The following is a 13774-nucleotide window of genomic DNA, read 5'->3' as shown; positions in this document are numbered from 1 at the left end:
TTCAAGATCATTGCCTCAGTTAAAAAGTTGTAAAAATTCAATTGTTGTACACTTTAGACAACTGAGTTGAGATATTTTTTTCTTTTCTTTTTTTGTGAAAACAAACAATTTAATGTTACATAAATTATTTCAATAACCAATATTAATTTCAAATTGGGAATGTTTTCTAGCATTGTACCCACTGTTTTTTCTAACTTTACTTTTTAAATGTGCACTGTGAAATTGATAATCTGATTGGTTGAATTTAGACTAATTTGTCACACCAGATCCTGTAATAATTTTCCTGTAAGTTTCTGAAAATGAAGAATTATTATTAGAATATATTATTATTCACTAAAATTTTAATAATTTTAGTAATAGCTTTTTTTTTGCAGAAGTATTTGAAATAACTATAAAAGAATTATTCTTACAAATAGAATTATGGTACACAAAAATTTCAAACTAGATTGTTAGAAAAGTTGGCATTCAAACAATTGTTTACATCTTGAAGAAATTTAGAGCATTCTCTACATTGACACATGTCATTACATGCCAGGATGACTCTTGTCACCAAATTGTGGCACGCTACGTCATAGTACTGGCGTATAGTTTTTCTGTTAGGTTTGATATAGTATATTTCACTGTTATTAAAAATTTTAAGTATTAGTACTTTTAATTAACTTTTTTTAGTTTGAAAAATATTAACTCTGATTCAGAAGTGATAAATAACAGTTAATAAATCAAATGTTACAGTGGCAACATTTTTAACATGATATTAGAAATTCATTAGTTTTTAACTTGGGCTGTTGCTTCTTAGATGTTATAATGCAATGTGTACATATGTATATTTAAAATTATTGTCAAATTACAAAAAAAAAGAAAACATATTATGCACAAAAAAGATGAAATCTGAATAAAATCTATTTTCTTACACTTTAATAAGATTTAGATTACTTGAAAAGATAATCATTTTACTTTTTTAAACTACTATAATCTGTGTAAGTATACATTTATAATAAGTTAAAATACTAGAGGTAAAGATATGTATGAATAAAATTTAATAAAATAATAGCATTTTGAAATTTTCTTCTAATAAAAAGTTCCTTTAAATCTAAAATTGCGAGCATTTAAAAAAAAATTTAATCTCAATCTAAAAAATAGTACAGTACAGAACCCGTTATCCGGAAATCAGAAAACCGGAAAACCAAAAAACCGGAACAAAATTCAATACATTTTCTCGCCATTTTTAAAAAAAAAAAAAAAATTTCCTCAAAAGATTTTACGATTTTTCTTTCTTTGTTTAAAGATGTTTACCTTACCATCATTTTGGAAATAATCATAAGTATATTACTTCATCGTTTTTTCCTCTTTTTAAGATTATTTCCAAATATTTTTTTTTTTTTTTAGTTGGGTTTAACATTAAAAAAATGGCTTTTTGTAGCGATTCAGAAAACCGGAAAAATCAGTTATCCGGAATAGCGATGGTCCCGATCGTTCTGGATAATCGGTTCCCTACTGTATATTTTTAAACAAGATTTTTTTTATTTGGATATGTGAATTAATGATGAGTACCCGGAGAAGTTCCAAATCACTCTGATGTTCCTTTCCAGGAGTAAGCTCTGTTAGCATTTCCCCAAATACACGCATGTTGCCCTGAACAATTTCAAGCTCATTCTTCAATTTCTCCACTTGATGTGGCTCAAGGGAAGATGCAGAGGAACTCTCCTGAATAAATGCAAATTATTAAGCAAATAATAAGTTTTTGGAACAAAACATTTCATGTACTCTACTAAAAAGTAAATAAAATAAAAAAATATTATTTCAAATATATATACTGTATATTCCGGCGTATAACACGCACTTTTAATGCAAAAAATAACATTGGAATTTACGGGTGCGCGGTATATGCCGAATATAAAAAATTATAGATTAAAAAAATTTTAATATAGAAAAATACTTTTATTTTAAAGAAATAACATACCTATATACTTTATTGATTTTCTTTATTACATAATTATTTTCTAACCATCTCAGGCTTAATTTCATCTCATGCTTTTAATATCCATTCGCACACTGTTTCCAAACTTGCATGACGCATATGTCTTCCTTTCGTAAAGGTTTTCTCACCCTCCAACATCCAAGTGTTCCACTGTTTTTTTAAATTGGCTTTAAAAGCAGAAGTCCAATGGCTGAACTAATGGTGTCAATCCGCCCGTAATAACTGCCACATCGGTGTTACATTCTTTCAACAATTTTTTCTGCATTATCTGTAAGGTGGGACCTAAACATGTCCCACACTAAAAGGCTTTCTGGTTTTCTATAGACACTAGACGAGATATTGCACATGTACAATCCAAATTTTCATGCGCGTTATACGAAGAGTATATCTTAAAATTTAAGAAAAGTTATTAGAAATTACGGGGGCGCGTTATGCGCCGGAATATACGGTATATAAATAAACAAAAAAAAAGAAAGAAACGAGAGCAAGAGATCTATGTATACAAATATATTTATTAACAACTTAAATAAAGCATAACCTGCTCATTTGATGGCGCACTACATGTAAATGATATTTTTGACAGAGAAAGTCATGTTTTATCCTGAATTATGCAGCAAATCAGCACTCTTCATTTTATTCAATAGCAAAATAGTTAAGGAAAGAGCAAAGTCCCCATAACTGGCCCAGTTGTTAAAATATTTGAGGGTTAATCAATTAAGAAACATTGCTCCACAAAGAAATATATTAGCAAATTTGCAAGTTGGAGTAAACAGTTAATCTGCTTGAATTTAATATGTAACTGAAGCGAACTGAAGTATAACTGAAGCGACGCCACTGAACAAAGTGTGCACATTGAATGTTAGTAAACCGAGTTTCGGATTTTCTTATTTAAGAGTTACATAACAATATATTTGGATATTTTGTAAGTATTTCAAACAAAAATGCAATTTAGGATAATTCAAAATATTCTTAGAAGGAAAATATAATTATTTTTGAACTTCCCTGTAGCATTCTGATAAGGATGTAAAAATACTTTATAGAACAAACTAAATAAAGTTCAAATAGAATTTTTAATTAAATATTGCAAACCTCGAAAAATAATAACTGTTCACCAACATCTTGTGATGCTTCAGGATAGATTTCTTGCTATATTAACTTCTTTACTTAACAAAATTTAAAACACGGAAACTTGTTTCGATTTACAAAATGTATTAAGCACATTCACAATATACCTTCAGTAGTATTAATTCAATATAGGACAATGGAATAGTAGCCAGTGGCAATTCAAAGCAGATTGGGTTGGTTATCAAACTGTTTCTACACTGACTTCGGATAAATGTAACGAAAGAGTTAAGTCAATACTCAATTACAAAAAACATTATATATTTACTTGGGGTATAGTATTTTGAACTTGATGTTGAGCCGGAGGTTGCACTGGTACAGTCTACAAACAAAAATTAAATATAAAATTTGTGTTAACAAGCTTAAAAAATGATTTTCATAGAATAAGTTAATATTAAAACAAACTAATACAACTCAATAAATTTTTAAATCTTTCAATGTACATGCTTAAAATTTAAATTACAATTTATTATTCCATGAAATTAATTTATTTATTTAATTTTAAAAACACTGAAAAATAAAAGATTTTACATTCATGTAACAGAGAGTCAATATTTGAAAACAAAAGAGAAAAAAAGGAATTTTTTAACTATATTAATCAAACCAACTAAAAAAAAAAAAAAAGGAAAGATAGATATACTCATTATTTTTCAGCAACTGGCAAGCTGTAGAAAGTCAAAAATTGGACTACCAAAAGTTATTTGTACTCAAATTATTTGAAAATATTTTGCTGCCAATAGCAATGAGTAAAAAATAGTAGGGATTATTTTTTTCCTTCCCAAAACAAACATTTTCAAAAGTATACAGACTCCTGTTTAAATTTACTTGTCAACCCTTGATTTAGAGTGATGTACTATTCGACCCTCACAAGAACATCTCCAGATAGAAGATCTGAAATTGTCTGTTTGTAATGAAGAAAGAGTAAACTTTTTTGTAATGATGGAGAAATAAAGAAACAACCGAGATAGGTTATTTAGTTGAATAATAATATCATGACATATTGATATTTCTTAAATATTAAAATAACAACATTTGAAAATTTACTTTCACAACGCATTATGAATGCCATTTTTTATGATAAATATTAAACATTGACATTGTCGTGGATATTATATTGAATATGATAATATATCAGTATCATCAATTATGATACATATTCATCATTATCATCAGATATGATAACATAGTACCTGATTTATCATAACGCTTGACAGGCCTAAGCCTAGGGCCCACTAAATGTTACAAATAATTTCTTTTTGCATTTTTCCTTAAGAATTGTCTACAAGAATTCTGAGTTTACAAACATTTAAATAAATAAATGCTCATATTTAAAGATATATTGTAATTTACTAATGTTATAAATAATTTAAAAACACTTAATTCAACAACATGTAAATTTGGCTTAAAGTAACGACCGGGGGGCCCCTTATTTCTAGATCAGGCCCTGATAGCGACCATTATTAACAATAATATTGCAAATACAGATAATAGAATTTATTGACAACAACTTTATCTGGAGTATTGATAAACTTCACTTAGGTAATAAAAATATTTATATACGTAAATTAGATATATCAGGAAAACGTCTGCATTATATTGTGATATAATGATATTTCATGATAATATATCACAATAAAAGAATTGAAAAATCATCTATCAATACAAAAATATTTGTTCAATTTCTTTTCGGCACTGTTTTTTGGACTCTTTAATTAAAGGCTTATTTCCTTTTATTGGCTGTGCCAACCTAATCTTAAGCAAAAAAAACTAATCCTCCTTCATATTAAAAGTTAAAATTCTCATACCTAAAGTAACTGCCAGCATGTGAGTCTGACGTCTAGAAGAGTTCATGTGATAGCCGGACATTAGGTTTGTTTAATGAGTGAGATTATGTTTGTAGTTTATAATTGCTGAAAAGCTTTTCAAACGGGCATAATTATTATAATGATTTCTTGTTTACACATACACCTAGTTTTATACAATTTTAGGGATCTTTGAATATGCAGTATCAAGAAAATTTTTATTAGTACATATTATGAAAGCATTTTCCTTTTTAGACCTGATATAATAACTTAATTAATAGTTCAGACAAACTAATTAGCAATTTTGCAGATTCGACTCAAATCATTATGGTTTGAAGGAAACAATTCAAACCATAAAGATTTAAGTCCAATATGCAAAAATCCGATTATTAGAACAAAAACAATTTAAGTTGAAATTTATATACATATTTTTTTTATATTAGCTAAATATACAAAGAAAAGTGGTTTTCAACCTTTAAGTTTTTCTATACTTACTCTTGCAGGTGTGTGGATTGGAGCAGCAGTATCCAAATCAGGAGAAGGGAATTCAATACCCTTCTGTTTCAAATCCACAAAAACTTGCACAACTCCCTGCATTTCAGGGTTTGATTTAAAAACTTCAGCCCAATTCTGAAAATCACAAGACAATAAAATATAAAAATATGTAAATACCTCAGCATATATTCAGCTGAAGAATAACAATCTAAAGTAAAAATTACAAATATATATACTTATAACAGTATCTTAAAAGGAGAAATAATCTCCAAGGTATGACAAAACAATTTATAACAAAATCATTCTTATTATTATAATAACTTATTTCTTTAACTTTTTATTTACAGCTGGTACAACTGATAGACCAAAGTAACAGGCATTATCTCAGGCTAAGAACTGTAAGCAAAAGGTTAAAGCAGAATATTTTCAAAGTACCTGGAAAACTTTTTACATAAAGATGAACTTGATTGAAACAAACAAGTTCATACTATGAAATAAATAAAAAAATGAACTTAAACCAGCTAGTTCCATAATATGGTACATTAAATTCATATCCATAATATGGTACATTCCTAAAAATATGGTACATTATTGATAAGTTCCGATTTATTTCACTATAATCTCACACACGTTTTAATCCAAATTCAAGCCCACATAACTTTTGGTACAATTAACATAATTGAAATATCGTAATAAGTACAGTATACTTTAAATTTGATTTAGAATTTTTTCATTTGAATAATGAAAGTAGACCGTTTCAGAACAGTCAATGACCTTAATTTAATTTTGGGATTTGCAATAAGTAACTTTTGAAAAATTTGATGAAATTTTTGTTATTTTATCTTATATAAAATATGTTTAATTTTATGTAAATAATTTATAAGGAATAGGGTAAGAAAAGTATAGTAGCTTTTAGGCCATGGACAACACAAAGGTGGCCAAGATTGTAGCTGCTCTTGAATTCACAGTAACTATTATGTTGAATAATTATGTTTCATTTCAATCGAAAGAGTATTGGCATCATTTATTAGTTGTAATTTCAGAAAAGTCAGCAGGGCATGCAGGTTCTTTCTTTGAAAAATACTATAATAATTTCAATTTATTTACAATTTTAGGGAGATTATAAGAATTATAAACTATGTTGACATTTCCCTAATTACGTATAACACTGAAGATGCAGATGGGTATAGATATTTTTTAAATTTATATTGGTATACCTAAAACTTATTTGTGGAAAATGTTAAGAAATTTTCATTTCTATTATTTTTCATGAAGACAAAAAAAAATATTTTAGATAATAAAAATACCTACAGCAAAGTGATAAAGTTAGTAAATGACTTTTTTTAACTTCTTATATTGATAATTGAATTTAAAAAAAATCAAATATTTATTTTTGTTTTCTTATTGATGTCAAAATGACTGCAAGCTCTAGGTAGTTAAAAAAGCTGGTTGTTCGAGTGTTTAATACCACTGTCACTATATAATTTATTATTTATAAAAACAATCCTTAAAACTTTGCTACCTTATTAAAAACAAAACATATCAGAATTAATAAACATTTTAACCTCAGTATAACTTTCCTTTATGTTATAAAAAGAGAAACTCAAAATATAGATTTATAATTTTGCCTTAAATGCTACTTTTTTTTTTAATTGATTTTTTTCCCAAGTCGGGAATATGCTAATTTTTTATGAGCATCTAATTATGGAGTTTGCCAAAGGCCCTCAAACACTTCTTTTCCTGTATATCTCTGAAATTGAATGATTTGTATTGGAGGACAGAAAAAAAAATCAAAGTTAAATTTAAAGAGAGATGCAGATAAAGTAGTGACAGCCGCAGTATTGAAAAAAACTACAAAGAATTTATTATGATGTAAACATAAATTATTAGCACATAAATAGTGAATGAAATAAAAGGTATTTTAATGGTAAAACCTGTATCAGACTAAGAACTTTTTCTTGCACAGCTGTAGGAGGATCATTCTTTGGTCCAATTAATTTAACCAAATCTTGAATAAAATCTTTCTGAGTAGCTTGCAGTTGAAATCTTTTTCCACAATTTTTAACACAAGTTTCTAGTACCTAAAAAATATACATACATATATATATCACAAAATAAGGAGGCAAAAAAAAAAAAAGTAGAGAAAAGAGAAATTAATAATGAAAATTAAGAAGGAAAAAAATGTTTTATTAACTACACATAATCTGCAAGTACATAGAACCTGTAAAATAAGATAAAAATACAAAAAAAAAAATTTTTTTTTTAAAAAGAAAATAATTCCTTTTTTTAAATTTTTTAAAAAAAATTAAAAAGCCAAAAACTTAAATAACGAAAAAATACAATCTCATCACATAATTATACCTCCAATTAGAATGCTTTCTAATATTGTATAAATATAGCCAAAGCAAAATATCTCAATACAAAAGAGTGAATAATAGGTATGTATCCCTAAGAATGCCCATTAAGTTTTGCTCTTTCACACTCAAATAATGATGTCTCATCTTTTGATGCCCTGATCTTTTCTATTCTGACGAATTCTTCAGATTCATATTTAACGCAATTTCAAAAGATTGACACTTCATGCCAAATCTTTCTGGGCGCATGGAAAAATTATGACGAAAACACAATAACGAATTCTTTTATAAGAAATTTGCTATTTACAATCCGTTGGTTGGTAACTAAAATAATATTTTGTGGTACTCAAGACTAGGAAAGAAAGATGAAGTTATACAGGTAAAATAAAATTCTTAAAAAAAAAGTTTTGAAAAGTTTATCTAAAAAGGTTGATTATGTTATATTACTTTATTATATTTGTGTATAACCTATAGATTGGGTTTACTTTTTGGATAAAAATCTTAGAAACCAAAAGTTTTACTAATGTGTAAGACCCCTCCCCCAAATTTCATTGCAATTTAGGGGTCCAAAAAGTCAATTTGTACACCTAAAAATATGGTAATAAAATAGGCCGTGCATAAATATTGAGTAAAAATGATATTTACTATTACAAAATGATTGAAAGATAATAAGGCATAGATTAATTTTTTGGGAAGAAAATACTGTTATTTTTCTTTCTATTTTATCACGCCAAACATTAACTCAGAATATGATGCAGATTTGGCGGAAAGAATACATGTAACAACCATATTTTTAAACACTTACTGTAAGTGTATACATCACTACTGTGTAGTTTTTGCCAGCATTTTGCAATAGTCGTTTTCGTATAGCTCTCAATGCATCTTTAGGCCTAATAAATGAAATAAAAATATATTTCCATAAATTTTTGAAGAAAAAATATAAAAAGAAAAGTTCATAAAAGAATTAAATTTCTTAGAAACACTCTTTAAAAAATGCTGTCATAGTAAAAACACTGATAGATAGGAAAGATAATTTTTTAAAAAAAAAAAACAGAATAAAAAATTGTTCTTAGTTCTAAAATATAACTCCATTGAAAATCACAGTTTTCTCTGTTACTAATTATCTGCCTTACCATACAAGAAAAAAGTGACAATAAAAGAATAAAGTCTATTATAGATGCTCTGTTAAAATGCTTTGCTATAGTTAAAACAGAAACACGAGCAAAAATAAGAAAATAACATTTTAAAACAATTCTCAATTTTTAAAACTTAAAGTGTTGAAAAATAGACGAAATTGACTTATCTAAATATAAGAGCATTACAAAACTCATAGTTCAGTGTTAAGTAATCTAGTTACAATTCGTCAACTTTCTCTTCTCAATTTGTCTCACATAACATAAATTAACAAATTTTAGACCTTAACAAATATATGTTAAAGCTTATAGATTATCCTTAGTTAAATCTATTCAAGTTGACTCCCCCCCCGAAAAATGTTGTCAAAAATACTTATCCGATTAATACTCAGCCGAATATTTGGTCAAATATTCGGCAAAAAGGCTGAATACAGAATAGTGGTCAAATATTCTTTACATACCTAATTTTTAAATTCCTAAAGACTAAATGCAGATCAAATTTGTATACTATCCAATAAATTATATAGTGAATTTCAATGGTTGAAATTGATCTAGCATTGAATGGTTAAAATTAGTCACAATCCAAATACAACTCTGCATTATAGTAACATCCTGACTTTGCGGAACTGGCAAAAGTAAGAAGTCTACTTCAGACTGATAAAAAAAATTTGAAATAAGTAAGAAAAACATGAAATGCACTAACACTTAAGATTAATTTCTTTTAACTTTATTTTTTTTTGTAATTATTTCTAATATGATTTTAAAAAAGTAAGTTTTTTATTACATAATGTGAAATTAGTTATGATAGATAAATTCAAAGACCATAACTTATGAAGGTATGGATCTAAAATGACTATATATAAAAATATAATTTCAATAAAATTTTAAAAGGTACTAACCTCAATGTAAAAGAAATAAACTTTATACAAGTTATAAATGAAATAATACTCACCCTTCATCAGTCTCATTGATGATATCACATATTTCCATATTTAGTGCCCAATTTTCTGAAGCAAGTGAGGCATCAGTGGCTTGCTCTAAAAACAAACAAATAGGATTTATATTGAGAGCTATTAGAGTTATCACTTAAATGATTATAAAAATAAAGATTATTTAAATTAAATTTTTATTATATTATTGTTTATGTTCTACAACAGGATAGTGACAATATTAAATTTCGCAAGGCTCTGTTCCAAAATGTGTATATACCTCTTTTAATACAATGAACTTCTTAAATTACATAATCAGGGGTCTGTTTAGGAGAAATTGGGTCTGTTAACGGACCCTTCACAAAATATCTTTTCACAAAAACGGACCCTTCACAAAATATTTTAACTTAAAAATGGACCCTTCGCAAAACAATATATCTTTTAATCGGACCCTTCACAAATTTGTTTATCTTCATTATTGTTTTATTAATCGAATAAACCCTTCCCAGGAAGGGGGGGAAGAAAGACAGATGAAAACGAACTAAATTTTGCCTCTGGTAGACGCTTCTTCCTTTATTCATCCGAAATGAATATTCTGCGTTCAGATAATTGCTAATTTTGGCTAAATACCAAATATTTATATGTTGCATCGCTAATTTAGTAGCTGCAATCAGAGCTCATTCCAGGCAGGGTAAACAGGGCTCAGCACCCTGCTGCCCTTTTAGTCAAAAGAATAGACCCTGTTGTCCCTGAAGTAAATTAGTGCCCTGATTTAACAGACTCCCACTCCATAGCCTTTTTGCCCTTCCTTTCCTCAACCCTTCTTTATTTTTCCCTCAAACTCTACAATGGATTTCTTAAATTTTTGTTATTTTCAACTCTTTTTATTTAGTTTGTCATTGCTGTCAATACATAGATTTATATGGGAAAGGAAAAATAGCCATCACACTCCCCTGTTGCACTTGTCTTTGAAAGCTTGCAGTTACTTCCACTATCATTAAATCATAATTATTATTAATCATTTTAATTATTAAATCATAACTACAGACACTTAAAAACATACATTTATTATTTTATTAATATATGCATGCATTTTAAACAAATTAAAAAGCTAATTAGCTCATTAACTCGATATATAAGTTAATTTATTTATAAAAATTAGTAATTAGTATGATTGCTTTGCTACTTTTAGTAAAGTACAAAAAATTCTTTTACTAATTGACAATGTTTTTTAATAGAATGTGTAAAGCCCATAGAAAGAAATTATTGCCTTTTTAGAATAATAATGCCCTTTTTTTAAACTTTTGGACTCGGCCCTTTTTTCTGCCTAGAATGAGCTCTGGCTGCAATTGCTGATTATTTTTTAAAATTTAACTTTTATAATTATAATTTTACAGTGTTGAGCATAATCTTGTATGTCTTTACAATTTAAAAACTCATTAAAAAAGTTTTTTTGAAATAATGGACCCCATTTGCATAAATTCACAAAAGCAGACCCTGGTTGAAAAAATGTGATTAAACGTTTATTTTATATTCACAAATTATGAGTAATTTTTTCACAATTTTACAAAAACGGACCTTTTACAAAATGTCTGGACCAGGGTTGGGTTTTTGACATGACAAGGGTATAATAATGGTTTAAACCGTCAAAAACCCGTCAAAAATGTCAAAAACTAAAGTTTGCCAAGAAAATATATAAACTTCAAAACTACCAACAGTTGCCATGCATTATATTGAAATTTAATTATACTATAGGTAATCAGCAGGTTTTAAAATATTTTTTAATTAAAATTAAGGTAAAATAACAGATTTAAAATCTCAGAAATTTATATTCAAATGCATGTGCAGAAAAATTTTGCCCAAAATTTTTTTAAATATTTATATTTTGAAAAAAAAAGTTTTTTTTTTTGATACTTAAGAAAATTAAAAGTTTATTACTATGCATTTTTGACATATAAGGAACATATAACTAATATTTATAAGGAACTTACAAGTTATGTTGTATAAATACAAACTTGATACAAGTGTATGAAAAAAAAACTTAATGTTATACCGAATATCTTTATTATCCAGTATGTTAACTTGAATTTAAAAGTAGTTATATTTGGGAATAATGATAAATATAACTCATATTGTTTATTATATTTATTTATAATTATTACACTTATCATTTTAAAACAATTTTTACCTCTTAATTTTTTTCCCCCACTTGTATTAAGAATACAAATAATGCATATCTTGAAAGCAAGAAGTAATTATTCAACAGCTGAATATTTAGATATTCAACAAAACTATATAGTATTCAGCAAAATGAAATTCACAAGTATTTGGATTGACTAAATTTTCAGCATAGTAAATGAATAGGCTAAATATACTGTAAATCGACACTAACTACTCTGTGTATTTAACAGAAAGCACTTAAATTTGTATTGTCTTATGTTAAATAGATTATTAAGAAGATTTAAAAGAATATTAAAAAGATTTTTCTTTAAAAGATGTCTAATGTACAAAACTGCTAATGTTTATCTTTAAAAATGTCTAATTTTTAGTATAATCTATACTATACACTAAATTTGGTTATAAATAAATTTCTTAATAATATCACTGCAGATTTTCAATAACACATGAAAATGAATACATAATATTACAAAAGATGTGAGCTTTCAAAAGTACAAGATTTTGGTTACTATTCAAAATATAAGTGTTTCTTCAAAATTTTAAATTTATTTTTTCTAGAACATATTTAGAAACACTATCCTTTATAAAAAATATATAAATTTTATGTATTAATTAAATTTCACATATGAATATAGGTTTTTGACATTTTCGACATTTTTGACAGTGAGGTTTTTGACATGACGGTTTAAACCATGGTTTAAACTGTCAAAAACTGTCACATGTCAAAAACCTGCCAACCCTGGTCTGGACAGACCCCTGATAATAGAATAGGATATCCTCCCCACTGTAGATGCACTCATTTTATTTTCAACATACATCTTATTTTGAACACCAGGTACAACCAAGGTGTCATATAAACTTAAAACTTGCAAAGAAACTAACATAAACTCATGCAAGTGAGAGATAAGAGTATTAACTTTTTGATATTTCAAAAATGAAAATATAATATTTAAAAAATAGGATCAAGGAAGAAAAAGTTAAAAACAAGGAAGCATTCTCCTAATTTTATACAGCAAAAAGATTAGACATAATGCATGTGCTCTACTATTAATCATATTTAATTGTAGACAGTATTTTAGCACTTTAATAAACTATGCAAACGTTAAACATTGTACTTTTCATCATAATTCTTGTACATAAACTTATCTCCAATTAAACCTTTTAGGTAGAATGAAATCGATAATGAATTAATAATATAGTGTAGATAATATTTCCATATAGCTAATTTTTGTTTCAAAAAGAGAACCTATAGATACTATAAATAGGTAATAGATATATATAGGTGTATACATAAAATGATACTAATTATTTAAGTTAAAATTGGTTTCCTAGCAGAGTATAAAACGGCAGATCATGAGTACGTTAGTAGGTCCTAAAAACATATAATTGAAACAAATCAGATTTCCAAATCAAAAATTTACCAATTCTCTGTCCAACTGCAGTACTAAAAGGATTAACTCCCACACCTAATTGTGATAACAAAGTAGCCATTATTGTTTAAAAAAATGATGAAAGGAACTAATTAAAAACGAGATTATAATATCATCACTAGAAGAGACTACAGAAAAAGTTATATAACGATCATGTAAACATAAATAGTCATATTATTATAAATTCATCCTTTAATATTAGTCATAACCGGAAGCGCAAACAGGTGTGACTGTCAAATTTTTGTTTATAGTGTATTAGATCTATAAAAACACATAACATTTGACATACAAGAAGAATAAATTTATGTTTGAAAATACTCCGTATATGTCACTGTCATCGCAAACTGATCCAG

General features: G+C 26.9%; 1 protein-coding gene across 1 annotated transcript in view; it reads right to left on the bottom strand.

The window, feature by feature from the left end:
• The window catches only part of LOC107439333 (TOM1-like protein 2), a 30354-nt gene extending 16582 nt beyond the window's left edge, over positions 1-13772 (bottom strand). The window contains exons 1-7 of the mRNA XM_016051891.5: positions 13413-13772; positions 9837-9921; positions 8557-8641; positions 7332-7478; positions 5398-5532; positions 3369-3422; positions 1552-1704 (exon numbers count right to left, since the gene is read on the bottom strand). Of these exons, the coding sequence (XP_015907377.1) occupies positions 1552-1704; positions 3369-3422; positions 5398-5532; positions 7332-7478; positions 8557-8641; positions 9837-9921; positions 13413-13482 (729 nt within the window). The 5' untranslated portion in view covers positions 13483-13772. The remainder of the gene's footprint in view (positions 1-1551; positions 1705-3368; positions 3423-5397; positions 5533-7331; positions 7479-8556; positions 8642-9836; positions 9922-13412) is intronic.
• Between the last annotated feature and the right edge of the window lie 2 nt (positions 13773-13774).

This window comes from Parasteatoda tepidariorum, chromosome 7, assembly GCF_982258835.1.
Source record: "Parasteatoda tepidariorum strain Cologne lab strain chromosome 7, Ptep-v5.0, whole genome shotgun sequence".
Lineage (NCBI taxonomy): Eukaryota > Metazoa > Arthropoda > Arachnida > Araneae > Theridiidae > Parasteatoda > Parasteatoda tepidariorum.
Note: the sequence above shows the minus strand (reverse complement) of the source record. Positions and strands in the feature narration are given on the sequence as shown.